This window comes from Spermophilus citellus (genome assembly GCF_964194105.1).
Source record: "Spermophilus citellus genome assembly, chromosome: 6".
NCBI classification, from domain to species: Eukaryota; Metazoa; Chordata; class Mammalia; order Rodentia; family Sciuridae; genus Spermophilus; species Spermophilus citellus.
The window spans coordinates 152232238-152252056 of record NC_138187.1 but is presented as its reverse complement, the minus strand read 5'-3'; the positions used below and the strand labels follow the sequence as shown (position 1 = coordinate 152252056).

Genomic DNA, 19819 nt, shown 5'->3' with positions numbered 1-19819 from the left:
TAGAACACATTTACTTGAAAAAGAATATAGCTACTATTTATGCTATTACAGATTAGTGCTATTAATGGAGATCCATTTCTAGTAGCGACTGTTGATAATACAAGGGCAGTGTAAATTTCCTGTTTCCTGGATATGATGAGAATGTGAGTTTAATGCCTTTTTTTAATGGCTTCATCCTGCTCTGAAAAGTTGAGGAATGAAGATGAGACATCCTGCAAGCAGCTCAGAGGTTATCCTTATCTCGGGTTTTATCCTTTAAACCTAGTATATCTTGGGGTACAAGAAACAGAAGAGAAGACAGAAAAGAATTAAACACAGAGGAGGGGAACACACAGAAAGAAGAGAAAATACATAGGAAAGCTGTGGCAAAATGTTACTCATATAATCCTAAGGCAACAGAGGTACAGGCCTCCCGCTCCTAACTGACCCCTAGACCCATTTTCAGAAGAACTTGGCTCTGCCACTGCCTTGTTTGATGAACCTGAACAGGTTTTCAAATACCCTTTGGCCTTTTTAAAATAATGAGAGAGTATGTATTTTATGCTTTGTGAAAATTAAAAGAGACCACTTGCAAAACACTTAGCAGAGTTTCTGGTATACCTCAACATAAAATAGTGTTGATCACTATGATGGTCCCAGTGTCACATCTTCTAGCTGCACAGAAATAGTTTTTGCTCCCGATAGTGCTTCTCGACTCTCTGATGAAGAATCACTTTTTAAAGAAAGTCTCTCGTCTAGTGTGTGTTGATTGTCTTGTGGAGATACATCCGTTCCGAAATGAGTTGCCCCCCCCAAAAAAAAATACAAAGATAAAACAAAGACCCCTAATTTTTATTCTTATACTCAATAGCCATAAAATGTCTGTTGAATCGCTATAGAAGTTACTGGGTGCTTTCCTTTTCTGAATTTATTTTATAGCACACAGACTGGAAATAGTTTGCAGATGAACATGGGTCCACAGACCAGAGTTTGGAGTACCACTGCCCTGTGAGGAACAGATCTCCTGCTGGTCATAAAAACATAAGAGTGGATTTTGTTAAGAGTCTTGGAAGAACTTGGAAGTCTCCACTGGTGTGGGGATTATGGTTTACAATGGCAGCTTTCTTCCTGGTGTATTCATTTACATGCAGGTCCCCAGTGGCTCCAAACTCTGGAGAGTCTTCTGTGGAGGAAATCCTCACCCAAAAGACCTAGGTGAAAGAGTTTCTCTGAAGATGGTGAGCAGTTATAAGTGAGAAAGAGTCAGTCACCAGTATTCATCTTTGTCAAAAGATGGGCTTTTCTCCTCTGTGAACTTCATGCTATTTTTTCTTCTACAGTGTTGATTTATATTATCCTTGACCTATACGCTTAATTCAAGTTAATATCCCAATGTGATAAATGACGAGCAGTTCACTCGCAGTGCTTTGCCAAAGAACCAGCTTCTTTGGAGCTTCAGAGTCCACTCACATTTATTGAAAATCTCTCATGCTAGGAGACATGATCAGTGCCTTTGATCATGCGAGCGCATTGACACACCAGCTCTGCAAGGTAGATATTTTTATTAGAACCATTTTTTAGGAAATCAAATTGCAGAGAGGTTGAGTAGCTTACCCATAATCTGATGCAAAGATAGGTGCATCAAATCCAAGTACAATTCGTTTTTACTAGATCTCAGGCTTAATTCTCTCCTGACATTTCATAACTCTAGTTGTGTTTATTGTTATGAAGTCCTTGATTTTCAGTGAGGACTTCATAATAAATATACAACTAGTTATGTCCTAAGCACTAACATCTATGACAGTTCTAATACTACTAACTACCACATATCTGCTGTTTAGGAGGAGAATATCCTTGCTTGTTTCTCATCTATGCTTCTGTAGCATTTGCCTCTAATAAGCAGTGACATTTTCAATGAGGTAATAATTAATTGTATTTCAGTGAAGAACTGAGGTTAACTGTAAGACAGAAGTTGGTGATTTATTAAATGCCCTCAATTTAAGAAAGACTTCTAAATAAGGGATGATAAACAATTGTAGTGAGACTACAGAGGGATAAAGTCTCAATTGTTGCAGAAGATATTTAGGCTGAATAAAGAATTTTCTACTACAGTGATGCTTTATATCTTTGGAATGGCTTTGAAAGTTTATATAAATGTCAAAAACAAGACAACTTGTTTCCAGATTGGTTTGGTTGAGAATTGTTTCCTGGAGGCAGTGAGATTGATCACCTTACCAGTAGAAATGATTTAGAGTAACCATAACTCACACTGGTAACTTCTAGAGACCAAAAAGTATAAGTGTTACCTTTTTGCATTCATTTAAAAGTATATGCAGGCACTATTATGGACACTGGGGGACACCATGATGAACATGGCAGAAGAAACCCTTTGGTCATATAGCTCACATTCTTGTGGAAAGATAGAAAACCTAGTAGTTCCCAGTACTAGAAGCTGCTGTGTCTCGAGTGTTTCTAGTTGTGTTTATCCACTTACTTATGGGTGACCCATTAAAGCTATAAACTCTGTACCTTGTAAACAAGGTAGTTGGGGTAACAAATAGTAATGAAACAGGTTGGTGGAGTAGAGTATAACAGGTAGCGTGATTATTAATTTTGGCTTTGTGACCAGGAAAGAAGTGGGAGAGATGGGGATCAGATCCAAAGAGGGTCTTGTAGACCCTAGTAAAGAGTTTGGATTTTAATAATAGGAAGTCAGAGGAGAGAGTTTTAAACAGTGGGGTATCATGGCTTTTTTTGTATTTTAAAAATTACCCCCTCTTTTATATTATGAGAGAAATAGAAGGATTGGGACAGGGATAGAAACGGGAATTTGGCGAGGGAGTTTATTGGAAACTTTGAAGGTTGGAAGCATCCAGGCAAGAGACCACAGAAGCTTGGTCTAGGTTAATAGCAGTGGAGTTGGAAAGAAGTTGGTGGAAGTGCCTGGCATTATGATTTGGTTGATATTGGAATGAGAATAAGGCAAGAAATGGAAATCACTCTGGCTTGGGTGATGTTATCTCCTGATGTAGGAAAAACTAGATAAGGAACAATTTGGGGGAGAAATAAAAATTCAGGCCTTGTTAAGCTGGAGATGCCTGCTTGGCATTCAAGTTGCTGACATCCAAGTAGGCAGTGGTGTAGATGGGTTTGGAGCTGGTGGTGAATTAGTAGCAAGAGATGCACATTTGGTCGTCTAGCATGGAGATGATGTGGACCCCTTGGACTTGGGTGAGATCACCTAGAGGGAGAACATGGCTGGAGAGAACACTCTAGGCCTGCCCCGGAGCACTCCTGTATTAGAGGAGAAAAGGAAATTGAGAAGGAGCGAACCACAGGTTTTTATGGAAGCCGAAGAGAAGCAGCCTCTCTTGGAAGAAGTAGTTGGAATCAAAATTAGCCACTGCACCCTATATCCTGCCGATTCTGGGCACCCTGGACCCATACATCTTCAAGATGAGCCTGTAATGGGGCTAGTCTTGTTTGTGGGGTGGCCAAGGCACAGGGCATGTGTCCTACTCCGCTGGGCCTATCCTCCTCCTCTTCTAATCTCTGAAACTGTTCTGTGTCTGGTCACGTATTGGGTACCATATAGTTTCTTCACTCAGACTGGCTGCTCCACAGATGTTTACTATGTTAGACCAGTTATTACAGGTCTATTAATGAACAAGAGCATCATGGGGTCACCAATGAATAAGTGGATAAACACAAGGACTGGACATGATTGAGGTGCAGCATCTTTTTTTTAAAGACTTGGTGATTTGGGCAAGTGTAGGTATTGTCCTAAGCCTTGATTTCCTGTCTGAGGAATGGAACTAAGTTTGAAGGACTTTCTAATACACCCAGAAGATGTGAATGAATGGATATATGAATGAACACTGCACTACATACATCCCATTTTAATCCAATTGTTTCAAAATGATGAGGGTCAAAAGATCAGGTCAGCCACCCTGTGTTGAGCTCGCATCCCATGCCTTAGCCCATGTCAGGTTTTCAAACTTCCTCCTTCTTTCTCGGACCTCCCCTCTGTCTCCTCCATTCCCTTTCCATCAGCTTTGGGTCTTATGTTCCACTTGTTCACCCCAAAAGCACAGGAAAGACTTGTTTTCACAAGGAAGAATCTTTGATGATGAACCAGGACATGTTATCTCCCTGAGAGGAACCTTTAATGTTTAAATTATGTGGGGATGTTGAGCAAAGGATTCTGGGAAGCTATCAAAGCTTTTTGTAAAGGGCTCCATATCCACACCCACACAGTGGTAAACGCATATTGGCCAACCTGGTAATAAACTCTCAGTCACTCCCTTGAACACAGCCGCACCCACCCATTCCTCTGGCACCTCCAAAGCTTTTGGGGAGGGAACCGCTTGCAGTGGCTCCTAAAAGGAGTGTGAAATGTGTCTCTTCAAAGAACACAGCCATTTGTTCTCTGTCAAGATGCCTCTTTCATACTGTAATTAGAGTGCCGTGGGGGGTGTGGGTGGGGGAGAAAGAAGAATTGGAAATGCTTGCTCTTCCCCATGGCTCATTCTTCCCGCACCACAGGGCTTTGAACCCGCTGAAATATTGTGACTGAAACATACACTATTATGTGTGTATATAGAAAGAGGAAGTGACATGCGTGCTTTGAGTTCATGCCTTGATAGTATCTGTGTGCCAAACTGAGGTGGCACAGGCTGGTGCATAATTAAACAGCAGGGAGATCTGAATTGTGCTTTGGAGCTTGGTCTTTATGTTCCCTGACTTGTCGTTCAGTGTTCCACAGGCCTTTATTTTTCTGATCTGCAAAATGGGGATAAGAGTGTGGTCCCCTAGTTCCCTCCTTAAAAAGTTTTAAGGACAGCCATGTGAGGACTTGCCACTTGTATCTCATAACAGCACAGGCTATTCCTTGATCATCCTGCTTCCAAAGAGGAACTGTGAGATGCTTGGAATGAGCAAAGAAGCATTCAGGAATACTTGTGAGTTTTGTTTTGTTTTGAATTTTATTTACCACGCTAGCAACAACAATTTCTTGATTATGTTTTGCTGAAAAATCATTAACGTCTTTCTAGCACATGCTTAGGAGGGGAAGCAGGAAGGGTGGTAGAATCTAGGCTGGCTCTGTTTCATTCTCAGCAGATAATCTTTGGAGAAGTTGGCACGTCTCGTGTGGCTAATGGGGACTTGTGGATAACAGAATGCTGTTGGGCATACTGATCTTTAATATGAATGTGTTGGGATCCACAGCTGACTTACACATGCAGCGGAAATCCTGATCTTCCTGCACTGAAAACCTGCTCTGCCCAGTGTCTCTTCATCTCCGTTAACTTAATTCCATCCTTCCAGTTGTGGTAGCCAAAACCCTGGAGTCATTTTTGACTCATCTCTTCCATTCCACATCCAAAGCACTCTGTTTCTCAGTAGCCCACTCCTACCGCCCTGTCCAAGGCCACCACCATCTGGACATAACCTGCAAGTTCTTCCTGCTTCTGTCCCCTTTAGTTCCTTCTCAGCAGGGCAGCCAGAGACGTTGTTTGAAAATTCCAAGTCCCGTGACTCCTGTGCTACAACTCCACGAGTGGTTTCCCAGTCATTCCGAGTGGTGAAATAGAGGACATCGATGGTCCTGTGTGATCTAGTCCTCCACCTGGCCTCTTACCCACACTGACTCATCTCGTTCATCTTCTAGTTATTCAGTCCACTCCAGCTATATTGGCTCCTATTTGTGTTTCAAAATCTTTTCCAGAATGTTCCTGCCCACGGTGCTGCCCTGGCTGTCACCTCTCCCTGAAGTGCCCCTCCCCAGATTACTTTCATGACTTCCCTTTGTGTCTTCCATCATTCTGAATCTTCTCTGAGGACTTCCCTGGTCACTTAACCCAAAATTCCAGCCCTGCCTTCCATACTTACTGTACTTCTTGAGCATCTGCTAGTATTCAACCCACTGCTTACTGTACTTATTTTCTTGACTATTTTCTTTCTCTTGCACAGGAATGAAAGCTGGGTGGCGGCAAGGAGTTTGCTTTTATATCTGCTGCTGTATCTCCAATGCCTACCATGTTGTTAGCACTCATAAATTATGTTTTAGAAGTAGAATAAACAAACAAAGAAGGTGGTCTTGACAACAGACCATCTATATCATGATACAGTCTCAGAAATGTCGGTACTACCACAGCCACTTGGAGCACCTATGATGTGCTAGACGATATTTGTGGCTCTCGCCATCTATTATTCAATGTTCCCAATAACCATCTGAGATAGGAATGGTATTTATTCAGATTTTTTATAGAGACTGAGGTTAAGGACTTCTCCTGATCACACCATGATAAGAGCTAGGATCCAAACCTGGGTCTGTCCAGTTTTAGAACTGTTAATCATTATGCTTCAGCACTACGGGTTATACCAGTTTCATGGCCAAAAGGAAAATCGGGACGCATGTTCCAGCTCCCTCGCTATCCCTTGACTGCTTCTTTGCCAAGCCTTTCCCCCCTTCATCTCCTCAAGTGAGATCTCAATATTAGAAGAGAAGGGAAAAAGACCATTCACTCCCCGAGTTTCTAAAAAGACTCTGCCTCTTTGAGTGCTTGTAACTAAAATGTCATGAAGATGTGGCATGGCACTGGCTCTGGAGCTGGGAAATCTCAGTGAAGCTGCAGTCAGCTGCCACAGGCCTTGGACTGGTAAACTCGTGACCTCACTCTGTGCCTTAGTGTGCTGCACACAAGAGGCTGGGCTTGGACGGGCCGTGCCATCTGTCATGTCCTCCCTGCCTGATCAGTAAGACTCGTGGCCTTTCTTTCATTGCTATGGATACAGGGTGGAAGGGTAGGGGTGGGACACAGAAGTCTGTGTGAGGCCATTTGTTTGCCTTAACCACTTAGGGAAGAGTTTCTGCTCATGTGAGGAGCCCTGCCCAGGTGCCCGGCTGTGGAGAAGAGTGCCAGGGATGACGTAGTGCCTGGTGCTTGCATCCTTCACTCACCTGGACACATCACCTGCTGTCAGTTGCCACTGAATGGGATGGAGAAGGCTAGGTTCTGTTTGGGCCTTTAAGTCTCTTCAGATCCTTTCTGGAATAAGTCGAGGGATAAATACCTGCCGTCGTCCTGAGCTGTGTGACCTTTAGTTAGGTGTCTACCTTTTCTGGGGCTGTGTTTGCCCCTCCGAAAAATGGGAGAAAAGGTTCCCTGAGCTCACAAGAGCACTGAATGCTGAAAACGCACAAACACTGAAAACGTCTTGCCCCTTGCCTCCAGCCCTCTTCCCAATGGAAATGCTATTAAACCACGCCCAACACAGTTGCCCTTATGACTTCCCTCATTTCTGCGTTAGCTTCAGAACTCTTGGGTTTGAAGAGGGTTTTCTTGATGTCTAACCCAAATTCCTCCAAAAGATCTTATAAGCACATTGGCAAGGTTCCCTTGTAGGTAGCACAGCCCTCTGAAAATATGAACTTTGAAGATTAATAGGAAATGACCAGGTGGTTATTTGCGTGCCTGGCATAGTCTGTCTACATATGCTTTTAGGGGGCCGGTGTGATCGTGTGTGTCTGCCAATGTGTGTGTGATGAAGCGTGCAAGTGTGTACAGGAGTGTGGGTAAACAGATCTTTGAGTCACACAGGCCAGCCCATCCTGGCGGGCTTTGTCATCCTTTTGGTTGCCATGACAGCACCAAGGGCCTCCGCATCAGTAAACAAAGCTCCCTGTGTGCAGTGAATCAGGAGGAGCACTTTGGAGCTAGCGGCTGTAGAAGCCAAGCAGTCCTCCACCAGAGGGTTTCTTGCCACAACAGACCTTCCAGAACATCTTCCTCACTAGGTAAACCTACAAATGCCTGTCCACATGCTCTGTGATGCTGAGGAATTTCAGGCTGGAGCAAACCCCTCTTCTAATCCCCAAGAGTTCGCAATGTCATGACAAATTCTAGAAATGTGAATACCTCTTATCCTTACCCTATGGTCTAGGATCAATTTAATTTATTAATAGTACAGATCAGCCACTTGAAGAATTACCAGTGGCAGGGGCTCCTTAATTGGTCCATAAATTGATAATTTAGACATCAATTTTAATATCCATCTAAATATGATTTGAAAAAACTCTACCTTCTCTGCCTTCATCTCTCTAGGCATGCATGATAAATGTTTGGTGCATTCTACCTTGTCTGAGATTATCTATGTAATTCTTCCACTCCATCTTATTGTGAACACTGTAGAATTGGCTGTGTATGGAAAGTTGATTTTTACAATTTATGGCTCTCATGTAAACTGCTGGAAAACAAAAACAGTCACAAATGTAAATTCAGTAATTGGGAAGAAAGAAGAAAACTGCTCAACCATGCAGTACATGGAGACGAGCCTTCTTAGATCCTGTAACTGAAATGTAGAAAGCTAAACTTGGTATGTGTTTGTGGTGACAGGAAGAGGGACCCGTCCAGGCTTACCCACCCACTCACCTTTCTTTCAGGCTACCTCTTGAGGGGAGCTCCAAGCTTTCCTCCCAAGGCTTGAGTGGGAGAATGGCCTGTAATTACGAATAACAGAGTTAGGTAAGGAGCAGCATCTACAATGAGACACAATTCGGATTTTCGTCATTTTACACCCTCGTGGAAATCCAGTAAGGATTCCTAGAGCAGATGTGTCTTACCTCTGGTTAGGAGCAGAGGGTTTCTATCTCTCTCTAATGTTAGGTCTAACTGATGAGAAACCTGAGTTGCTGGCCAATGTATTAGCAGAGGTTACCTGAATACCTAGCTCTGAGAATGGGTCTGGTGATATTTCTACTACATCACGTGGGGTTGTTTTTTTGTTCTGAATGTTTGGAATCCTGAAGTCTAAACACATCCCACATTGAATTCTGTAACTTCTATAGGTGTAGAAGCACTGGACAGAGCAAATGACAAGAAGCTGGTTGTATGCCCCCTTACCCTGAGGCCTAGACTAGTGCCAGGAGGCCTTGGGCTACGTGAACAGGCTTCTACTTCCTATAGCTTGATACAAGGGAATCAGACACATTGAGATATTCAGAAGGCCACTATGAGATTCCAAATTTAGTATGGATTTTTGGCACTGATCCTCTGGTTACTAAGTAAGGTCAAGGTCATACACTATCTTTGCAAAAGCATCATTATCTGAATAATCTCCAGGATGCTGGCAAAGAAGAAAGAAGGGATGCTTCCCTTTCCTTTCCCAGGCCTGGTCATCTATATACTCGGGACTCTGCTGGACATGTTAAATCTAAGGTTAGGATATTCTTATTTTAGGCTAAAATGGAGCAGAATCCTGCTTGCCTTGTTTTCTCCAGAATACAATATGTATATGAATAAATGGTGACTATGATATGGACACACAAATCAAGCCATATATCAATAACTTGACTAATGCTATTAATTTTATTCTAAGTCTAATTAACCCAATACAGAGCAATAGTTCTTTTTTTTTCCCCTTTTCTGCTGTCTCAATGAAATCCACCCTTTTAACAACAACAACAACAACAACAACAAAAAAACTCTGTTTTTATGTTCTCATTTCCCTCAGCCTTGGGCTGAAATACTCTTTTAGATTTTAAAGGTTGGCCCCTGGAATGCAGGGAAGCCAGCTGAGGCTTTGTGGAAACTGCGCCGACCTGGAGTTGGCATTAGCTTAAGTTCTGGCTCTGCTTCCTCCTTACCTGATGATCTCGGGCAAGCAACCTTTCTGAATCTCCAGGGTTTTTGAATATATATATGAAATAACTTATAAATATGACTTACAAATTAAAAATTTTTTAAATGTCTCATAAGAACATGAGGTTTCCTTATCTATTTTATGTGCTATGGAATCACCTGTGATAGCAGGTGGGGGGTTAAACTCCATAGGTACCAGGTGGGATGCGACGTCATGCAGGCTCTGCTTGGCCTCAGAGTCTGCAGACTAGTCCAGGAGATGAGCTGGGGGAGTAAACAAGTGTGACAACCAGGGAGGGGTTGACAAGAGTAGGAGAAAGACACAGGTGCTAGACTTTCTACTCCAGGCTCCCAATGAAAGAACAAAATTGATAAAGCCAATTAATAAACATGATGAAGTCCTTCTTCCTCTGCAGAGGTGCAGGGCTGACTAGGAGGGGACCCCAGTGGAGTACATTCTTTTTGTTCCTCTCAGTCTTCTAACAAAAGCCCAGTTGTGTCTGTGGAGCTCTGGATGTGTGAGTACCAGCTAGGAGGCCAGGTTGGAGGGACCAGGGGCCTAAATGGCCGGAGAGGATCAGGGAACCCAGCTGGTGAGTGCTGGGGCCAGGAAACTTCCAAATACCCAGGGAGGGTTAGACTAGCATTCATTGGCCTAGCCCAGCAGAACTTGGGTAACACTGGCATTCTGGGGCTCAGATTGAGGTGATACACTGCATGTTTCATCAATCCTGCAGAGATGGTTGTAGAGCTTAACAAGATGGGGTGTCCATATCCAGTTACACGGCTACCTTGTTGGCATCCTGGGTCAGTGTAGAGACGGAGCACTCCTGAAGAACCAGAGCAGAGCTGTCAGTGCTTACCTCATCGGCCTGGATACTTTAAATAATAATAAAAAAATTATTGAATAGATGCAATGTGCAGGCCTATTCTAGTCCAAGAAAATAAAGTTGAGTAAGAGATAGGATGTTTTCTCAAAAGCATTCCCATATCAGGGAAGAGAGAGTCCCATGTGCAAGTGGCCATAGTTAAGATGTGACTATAAGGTGAGCTCTAAAGAGAGGAGGAGAAATGGAATGGAGGAAAAAAGATGGGTCAGGGGTAGGAGGAGCTAAATAGAAGAGGCAGCATTTCAACCTGGCCTTGAGTTTTGACAGACTCGGGCAGGTAAAAGGGATTTCAGGCAGAGAATGGCTTGACAGCCCATGCCTCAGTTAGGGAAATGTGCTCTGGTCAGAGCATGGCCCTGGTGGACAGCAGGCAGGAGAGAAATGGTGGGTCAGGTTAAAGAGAGATTGGGCTCGGACTGTGGAAGTCTTTGAAGGCCACATTTAGTGTTTGTGCCTTGTTCAGAGGATGGAGAAGACTGGAGAGGAAAGGGTGACAGGGTAGAAAGAAGGTGGAACTTAGAAGGTCTGAGAGTCCTGGTTCCTCTTTGTGGCTCTGTGGCCTTAGACACTTACCCTCCCAAAGGGCCACTTGACTCTTTGAGATTGACTTTCTGAGCTGGACAATGAAGATGCTCATCACAATGCTTACCCTACATGCTCAGGGGTGATTGTGTTCCTCTGGTCCTAGGTTTCTGAGATTCTCCTTACTCAAAATATTAGCTCCTTCCTGTTAAGCCTTCCTGGATTTCCCAAGAACTTAGTTGAAAAAAACCAAGACATGTGCATATGAAAAGATAAAGTAGCATATAGAAATATGCTGTATTATATATTATATGGAAATGCTGCAGGCTCTGCAGATATGTGGGATAGAAAGAACTTGGACTCTTGGAGCAGACAGGTCTGGGTTCTGATCCTAGCTCCGTTTCTTACCTAAGCTTGATCAAATTGCTTAATTTTAAAGTTGAGGGTAAAAATACCTTTTCTACCTTCTTTTCAGAATAGCTGTAAAGATTAAATGAGCAACACACATGAAGGGGCGTGGAAAACTTAGAAATTGCTGCACAAATGTTACTCACCATGGCTATTTCTTGAGTTTTGGAAGTAATATGATCCAAAGATATTTTAAAAAGATGACTCTAATAGCTGTGAGATGTATGAAGTGGAAAGGGAGACAGGTGGTCGAGGGACCACGTAGGTGCTGTGGCAATAGTCCAGGCAGGGAAGGATGAGGTCCTGAATTAGGGTAGGGTGGATTCAAGTGCCCTTTTGAAACTAGAACCTATAGAACAGTGGCACTAACTGGACAGGAGGATTGGAAAGAAGCAGTAAGGCAAATGTCAGAACTTTATATGGTGACACCGTGAACCTCCCCAACCCTTGTTACAAATGCCTGAAATCCAGATAAGGGGAGAACAGGAGGCATCCCAGGGCTTGACTGTTACCCTGACATACCTGGCCCCAGTTACTCTTCATTTTGACACTCTCCTTCCCTCCCCACATTGGCACCTTATGTAGAACCCCCTGAATCTGCAGCCAGACACAGAAGAATGTGTCCTGTCCCCACACCCTCAGCTTGACTCACCATTATAAACACTTCCCTTTCTCGAGGAAGCCAGCCCTACCTTGGCAGGAGGGCCAGGTGAGACACAAACATCTACAAGTCCCCCAGTATCTGATAGGCTGACCTCTCCTCTTCCCCAGCATTGTGACTGGGGTGCTCGCCTCAGCCTCTGGTTCATTTCTTCTTCCTCGGAGAGGAGGGAGGATCTTGTAGGACCCACAGTGTCTTTCCAATCCTCCTGTCCAGTTAGTGCCACTGTTCTATAGGTTCTAGCTTCAAAAGGGCACTTGAATCCACCCTACCCTAATTCAGGACCTCATCCTTCCCTGCCTGGACTATTGCCACAGCACCTACGTGGTCCCTCGACCACCTGTCTCCCTTTCCACTTCACACATCTCAGTTATTAGAGTCATCTTTTCAAAATATCTCTGGATCATATTACTTCTAAACCTCAAGAAATAGCCATGGAATTTGTGCAGCTGGACTCCCTCATCTTCAGGTTGTGCCTCTTTATTTCTGGGGATCCCTTGAATAAGTGGGACAACTTCCAGGGCAGTAGAACACCTGGCCATGGTGGAAAGCCCTACAGAGGCAAGCAGGCAGTCCAGCTTGTAGGGGGTTCGCTGGGGAGTTTCTGTAGGAATCCAAACATGAAGGACTGTTTGTTCATCCCATTTCCTCACCTACTGAATTCGATCCTCTTCCCAGAGAATTCTTGTTCTCACGGGGATTTGGTCCTTTCATTCTCGGGGGTGGCTCTGTTCCCTCTGCCTGTTAGCAGACTCGGTCTTCTTCCTGACCTTCACCATGGCTTTCCTCTGTCTCAGCTCCCTTTGCCCCACTGGACCTCCCCACTGTCTTTCTGCTGGGTACCCATCCTGTACCTTTCTTATTTAAATGACACCATCCCTCTTTAACCCTTAAGCCCCCAACAGTGTCATTGGTCTTCAGTGGCATCCCTTATTGAGCACCACAACATACTGGACACCAAAAGTAGCACAGCATTATGGTTAAGGTTCAAATTCCAACAGGCTATTTCACCTAAGTCTTGACTTCTACATCTTTTAATGATAGTTTTAATAGTGCCTGCTTCAGAGGATGCTTGTGAGGGTAAAAGGAGTTAATGGGTAGGAGAAACTTTCTACCAGACTGAATCATCATCATATATATCAGTCAGTGTTATCAAAAACACCAAGAACAGCTATGTCCTTGAGAGGGTGAAGGGCTTTCATTCTACCTGAAGAGATGGAATGTTGTATTTTTAAACCTAGTTTGTCACATAACTAAGAAAGACCCTTTCAAAATAAAGTAAGTAGGGCTGGGGTTGTGGCTCAGTGGTAGAGCGTTTGCCTAGCATGTGTGAGGTACTGGGTTCGATCCTTAGCGCCACATATAAAGAAATAAAGGTCCTTGGGACAACTAAAAAAAAATTTAAAATAGAACAAGCAGGGGGTGTGGTCCTGATTGGTATGCCACCAATCTGGGCAGGTCTCTTGTGTGAGGGAGGCTGAATGAGGCTGACTCCTGTTTAAACCTTGAAGAAGATCACATTGCAGCTTGGGAAAAGGGGATGCGGATGTGAGGTGTACAGAAATACTTGATCACCCTTTCTGTTTGCCATGGTGGTGTCCAAACCCAGTGAATTTGGCCCTTTTTGTCCACAGGGAATTTGCCAAAGAGAGGGAGAGAGTGGAGAACCGAAGAGCGTTCATGAAACTTCGGCGTCAGCAGCAGATAGAGCGGGAGCTGAATGGCTACCGGGCCTGGATAGACAAAGCAGGTGAGGGCTGGAGGGGCTGGGGCAGGTGGCACAGCCATTGGCACCTGCCCCTCCTGATGCTTCCAATAGCTTCATTCATGGGGCAGCCTAGCTAGAGCAGAGAGATGCTCTGGGTGCCTGGTGAGCAATTTGGGTTCCCTGCTGGTACCATTTTCTTCCTCTGGGGTCTGATTGTCCCTGTTCTTGTACTAAATATTGTTCATGAGATAGGCAGTTAACAAGGTGAACTGAGTAAAACCTAACATAACTCAGTCCTAGAGCTGCATTTGGGTCGGTGATTTTTTTTTTATACTCTTCTTCTTGTTAACTAACAATCGATACCTTTAGCAAACATATATTGAGCACCTACTTTGTGCCAGGCCCTTTCTCAGGAACTTGGCAATGATGAGCCAAATGGACCCCAAAATTCATATCTGGTGGAGTTCATTCTCCTCTAGTTGGGGAAAGAAAGTAATAAAAAACAAAAAAAGATAAACTTGAGAAGAGGATACTGTTACCAGAGTTTCAGGGCAAAGGCCTTGGTTCCAAGAGTCCCAACAAATCGGGTTCAGGCTTGGCCACCCATCCCAATATGTCAGTCAAAGAGATGAGTGGTTCTGAAGTGGGTTGAAAAAGCTTTAATCAGTGTGGTCACATTGAGAACAGATAATAGAAGTTCAATCATCTAAGATCTGTCTTCAAGGGTCTAATGGGAACTTTGAGTTTTTATAGAAAATGAGAACAAGGCAAGGGTTGGGGGCTTGAATGACGGGATTTTGAGTAGCTGGTGGAAGAGGTCACCTTGGTCAGGCCATGGTCTGGTGGATTTCCTGTGAACTCCAGGAAAGCCATCATTGCCCGAGGGGGCTATTCGGTTACCATGGTGGATGATTGCTCTTACTTAGAAGGTCAGCCATGGTTCCATTATGGGGTGATTGCTCCCCTGAGAGGAAGCAATCTCCTCATGGGGTGCTCTGTTCTATGCACTCACCATTGCTTGGGGTAGGTTCAGTTCCTTGTTATCAAGATGCTTATCTATCAGACCTATTGTTCCTGGTTTCCAAGTCAACTGCAGAAAGAAAAAAGAGTCGGGGACAAATGGAGTTGGTGGGTCAGGGCCTGAGCCCTCCTTTTGTAGGAGCAGTGGGAGAAGGTAGGGCTAGAGGCCTAGGATGTGCTGTGATCCTATAGAGGGGTTAGGATAGGCCCGTTTGTGTCAAGACTTAAAGAAGATGAAGAAATGGGCCCCAGGAAGATCCAGAGGAGTATATCAGGGCCAACTCCCTATTGTGGGACAGAGCCAGCAGTGTACCTGGAGTGGCACAAGTGAACAAGGGGAGGGTGTTAGGAAGCGCAGTGGGGACAGTCAGGGGTGGGCAGCAGTCACATAGGACCTTAGGAGCCATGGTAAGAGCTTTGGACTTGACTGAGCACAGCACTGCCATGCTGACTTAAGATTTTAATGAGCACGTTGCAGCCATCCAGGTAAGGGGAGAGTAGAAAGAGGTGTTTTCCTAAGGCCTGAGCTGTGACCACTTCTCATCCCATGGCTTAGCTCTAGGAATGGCCAAGTCCCAGCTCTGAGGATCGGCCCAAACCTGTCATGATTTCATCAATACCCAGAGCCACCAGATTCCAGTCTGCTTGTGGCTCAACTCATCGATCATCCTCTATCTGTCCATGAAAAGAATGCATTTGCTTTCATTATTACTTTGAAGGTTGGATTCTATCAGTTATAGATCTTCATTTTCTTTCAGAAAGTGATACTTTTAAATAAAAAAAAAATTACACACGATGACAGTCAGCTTCTTTCTCTATTCCTAGTAGAAATTATACCACAGATGAGGTTATGTGGGGAAATTGTGATCCTGGGTTGCCTTCACTCTAGTCTTCCATGGGAGCTGTGGGATGCCACTGTCACACACTAAGGCGCAAAAGCTCTCTTTATGTTCTGGAGTCAACTTTTGATTATAAGGGCTGAGAGAGTGCATGTATGATTGAAATTCAGATAAACATTCTGGTTCAGGACATGCACATTTCCTTGTTTCTAGAAGCATGAGCTGTGCGTGTGGACTCTACTTCCGTTTCGCCCTGTCCCCACCAAGGCTGTTTGGGGGTGAGGTGAATATGAACCTCACCTACCTCTTGCCAGAATGGTAACTCGGCCTCACCCACGGGAGGGCTTGCAGATTTGCCTCGAGGCCAGGCAGGCAGCTTGACATTCCCCACTGTCCTTGGCGTCCTTGGTGGAGGAGCCATCTGACAGACTGCTGAGTGAGCTGGCAGCAGACCCAGAAAAGAACCTTCCCACGCAGGGTCAGGTGGCAGGGTGCGCCATTCTTTTGTGGCTGCGCTTCTCAGATACCTGCAAAATTCCAGGGCTTCCCTTTCTTCCAATTAGCAAACCCAGCACTCTCCTCCTTCTAAGAAAAAAGACGGCACTGTGACGTCAAGTTGTGCTTCCTGGCCCTTCCCTTTACAAATGGAGCGTGAGTGAATCAGAGACATATGGGTTACATTTCCCTGGAAAGACAACTCCAATTCGAAAGAGAACTTGGCAAGAGGCATTGGTGGGGGAGGGGTGGTTTCAGCACATCCAGAGCCCTCAAGGGCTTCCCAGAGATCCTCAGCACTCCCCACACCTCCCCACTGCCTGGAGGTTCTCAGATCTTCCCATCTTAAAGCAAGATACTGCCGCAGAGCAAAACTGACTCTCTGGCTAAGGTAATTAATGTGGCTATGAGGTGTTTTAACAAGGACCTAATTTTAAAGCGGTGCCCTCCAAATAGCATGTGCTATAAATGGCATTAAAAGGCTACATATGTGTGCGTGGAGGTGCACCCCACCATAACACTTAGCCTGTTAGCTTAGTGTTTCGCCAGAGGCTGCACTTAAAAAAGAAAGCTAAACATTTATGACTTGCATAATGGCCATCCTGCATAGTAAGGTCCAAGTCTCAAAATGTTCGCTTCCCCGGGAAATATATTATATATTCTGTTTTATATTCAGGTGGAGTTATGGTAATGGCTGTACCCTCTCCTACTTGTCCTTTTACAAGTTACTTGTTACAAGTACTTAAATTAAACTATTGTTTAATAGGGTCTGCTTAAAATTCCCAGCAGCTGGGATTTGGGGTATGATTGGCAAGGCTTCCAGCTCTCTGTCCTAGGTGTTGAGGAGGGGTGAGATCAAAACTTGTGCATCTCACTGCCAGGAGGGCTCTCGGGAGTCCACCAGATTTGGGGCAGAAGGGCTATTTTATTGGTACTTCCTGTAGGGATGCTAGTGAGGTTTATTGCAATCTGAGGAAACGAGTATTCCTCAGATAATGTCCCGTCTCTGGAATACAGGACTGCTCACCAGCAAACAATACCAGCTGATTCTTCATTTTTCCAACACCAAATGGGTGTCTCAAGAGTTTGGTTGAACTTTGATCTTCAACATCGCCCAAAGCTAGCATGGACCCCACAGGTTAGACAGTCCCTCTAGACTGTCTCCACTCCATATGCTGGAAAGAGGGGACACAGGTGACCTACATTTCTCCCTGACTGTATATTTGAAAGTCCCATGATCCTTGCCTCCACTCCTGACAAGTTCAACAACTTGCTAAAATGACTTATAAAGGGCTCAACTCGGGAATTGCGATCTGTGAGGCAAGCTGTGTTTTGAGGAGGGTGCTCACCACCCTCCCTGCAGATGGATGTTTTCACCCAACCAAGAAACTTCCTAAACCATTGGTCTGGGGGTTTTATGGAGACCTCATTACATGGGCATGCTTAGTGTATTAAATGCTTCATGCTTACATCACTGGCCACTATTGATTGAACTTGATCTCCAGCGCCTTTCCCTCCCCAGATGTGGAGATGGGAAGACACTAAAGTTCCAATTCTCTAATCATATGGTTGGTTTTTCTGTCCACCAGCTATCCAGGTTCCCTTTGCCTGCCGTGAGTCACCTCATTAGCATAGAAGAGAGCGCTTTGTGCCAGGAGCTGGAGATGAAAACCAAATATTTATTATTATATCCTGGGGTAAATTCACAATGGGCCCAATCTTCTTTGGCTCAAGCTCTGCGCATCCAAGGCAAGACAGAGATGGTGGGCCACGAGAAAGCAGCCCACAAGTCTCGCTCACCTCTCTGGGACCTTTAGGCCTCTTTCTTCATCCCGTCCTAAGAGACGAGGACAGGGCACAGCTAGAACGTGGTCTCACCTCTGGGTGAGTAGGTAGGTGTCACAGCCTAAGGGACATTGACAAGAGAAATAAGGATGATCCCATTACTAGAAAAGGGTTTAAGAGATTTGAAGAGAAAGAAACAAGTATAGAAGGGGAAAAAAAGGAACTTTTTTAGACCTATCAACTTCGAGGATGTAGTGAAAAAGACCACCTCTTCTCACCACTCATGGTGTGCCCCTGAGAGGGTATCAGGAACAGGGCTGAATTTTTCAAACCCCAGGCTGCCCCTCACTGAGACCCCTTCCTGTTCTGTGCACCCTGTGCTCCTGGGTGGCACTCAGGCTCTTTTGTGCTGGCACATGTGACAGACTCTGAACCCTGTTGCCTTGAGCCAGCACTGTCCCCAAGGCATCTCCATTTTGCACCATAATTTGTCATTAACAGATAATTTACTAAACCATTTCTTTTTTCCATCTAGAGGAAGTCATGCTCGCTGAAGAAAATAAAAATGCTGGGACGTCAGCCCTGGAAGGTAAGGAAGTGTTCCAACACCCTGCTCCGTTTGCATTTGCCCCTCTTCTGAGGTGGCAATCTCTCTCTCTCGATCAAAAGAAGAGAAAGAAAGAAAAGAGGGGTGCGCTGGGATTTGAGGTGCGAGTCTCTCTGTAATAAAACCCCTCATGCTTTAAAATGAAGGGAATTGAGTCACAGATTTAAATGCCTTTTAAAGTGATGAAAATGAAACCCAAGAGTTGCTTTGTTCCAGGGCATGTGATTGGTGTTGTGCAGTGCAAAGACCATCATCCAACCAGTGGTATAGAAAGGGATCTTGTTTTAAGATTTGTGGGGATCATCTTGGGACCACTTTCATTACCGGGAAGTGGCGTTATTTATGAAGAGCCAGAACACGTAGATTCCGAGTGTCTGTTCACCTAGTGCATTTACACTAGCTCTAGCGAGGATTCCGGAGCTCTTGAGTTTCAGCAGGCGCGAGCGAGCTTAGCCCTCATGGTTCTGTAGACAGTCTCGATTTCTGTCACCCTGGCTCCAATACTAAAGGCAGACGCCTATGTCACAGGGTCCTTGCATAAGGCCTCTTGCCTACAGCCCTCAAAGTTTTGTCCAGGATGATCTGGGTGTACTTGTGGCCTCTCACTGGCCTTCCCCTTCCCTGGCGTAGTGCTTCGAAGGGCAACCATCAAAAGGAGCCGGACGGAGGCCATGACCCGAGACTCCAGCGATGAGCACTGCGTTGATATCTCTTCTGTGGGTGAGTGATCCAGTCAGATCTTCTTTTACTTCTCTGGATCTCCCATGAAAATGAAGATCCTGTCTTTTGAGAAGAACCACAAGGAGCAAAAGAACCCACAGGATCCAGAACTTAGGGATGTAATTAAGGGAAAGTGTGGGAATCGGATCTAGATGGCAGTGATTTAAATGGAGGAAAAAGAAAAGGAAAAGGAGCAGGGAATGCTGTTTATGTGAAATGTGGGGTTTAGGGTTCTCCAAGTGTGGCCCTTGTGTCTCATTTGCCAAGGTATTCTCTCTCTCCTGGGTGTGCTCCTGAGAACCCGCTTTGGGATACAGGCTGAGCATCCCTGATCTAAAATTCAGAAATGTGAACCTTCTTGAGTAATGATATGGTGCCACAAGTAGAAAATTCTACACCATGGAATTTTGTCTCTTGTAAAAATTGTTAAGAATATTGTATAAAATTATCTCCAGGCTATGTAGGTAAGGCGTATACGAAACATAAACGAATCCTGTGTTTAGATGTGGGTCCCATCCCCAAGATATCGCATGATGTGTAG

General features: G+C 44.7%; 1 protein-coding gene across 1 annotated transcript in view; it reads left to right on the top strand.

The window, feature by feature from the left end:
- The window catches only part of CACNA1E (calcium voltage-gated channel subunit alpha1 E), a 494748-nt gene that overhangs the window by 388751 nt on the left and 86178 nt on the right, over positions 1–19819 (top strand). Inside the window, exons 10-12 of the mRNA XM_081297504.1 lie at positions 13739–13854; positions 18487–18540; positions 19189–19278. Of these exons, the coding sequence (XP_081153630.1) occupies positions 13739–13854; positions 18487–18540; positions 19189–19278 (260 nt within the window). The remainder of the gene's footprint in view (positions 1–13738; positions 13855–18486; positions 18541–19188; positions 19279–19819) is intronic.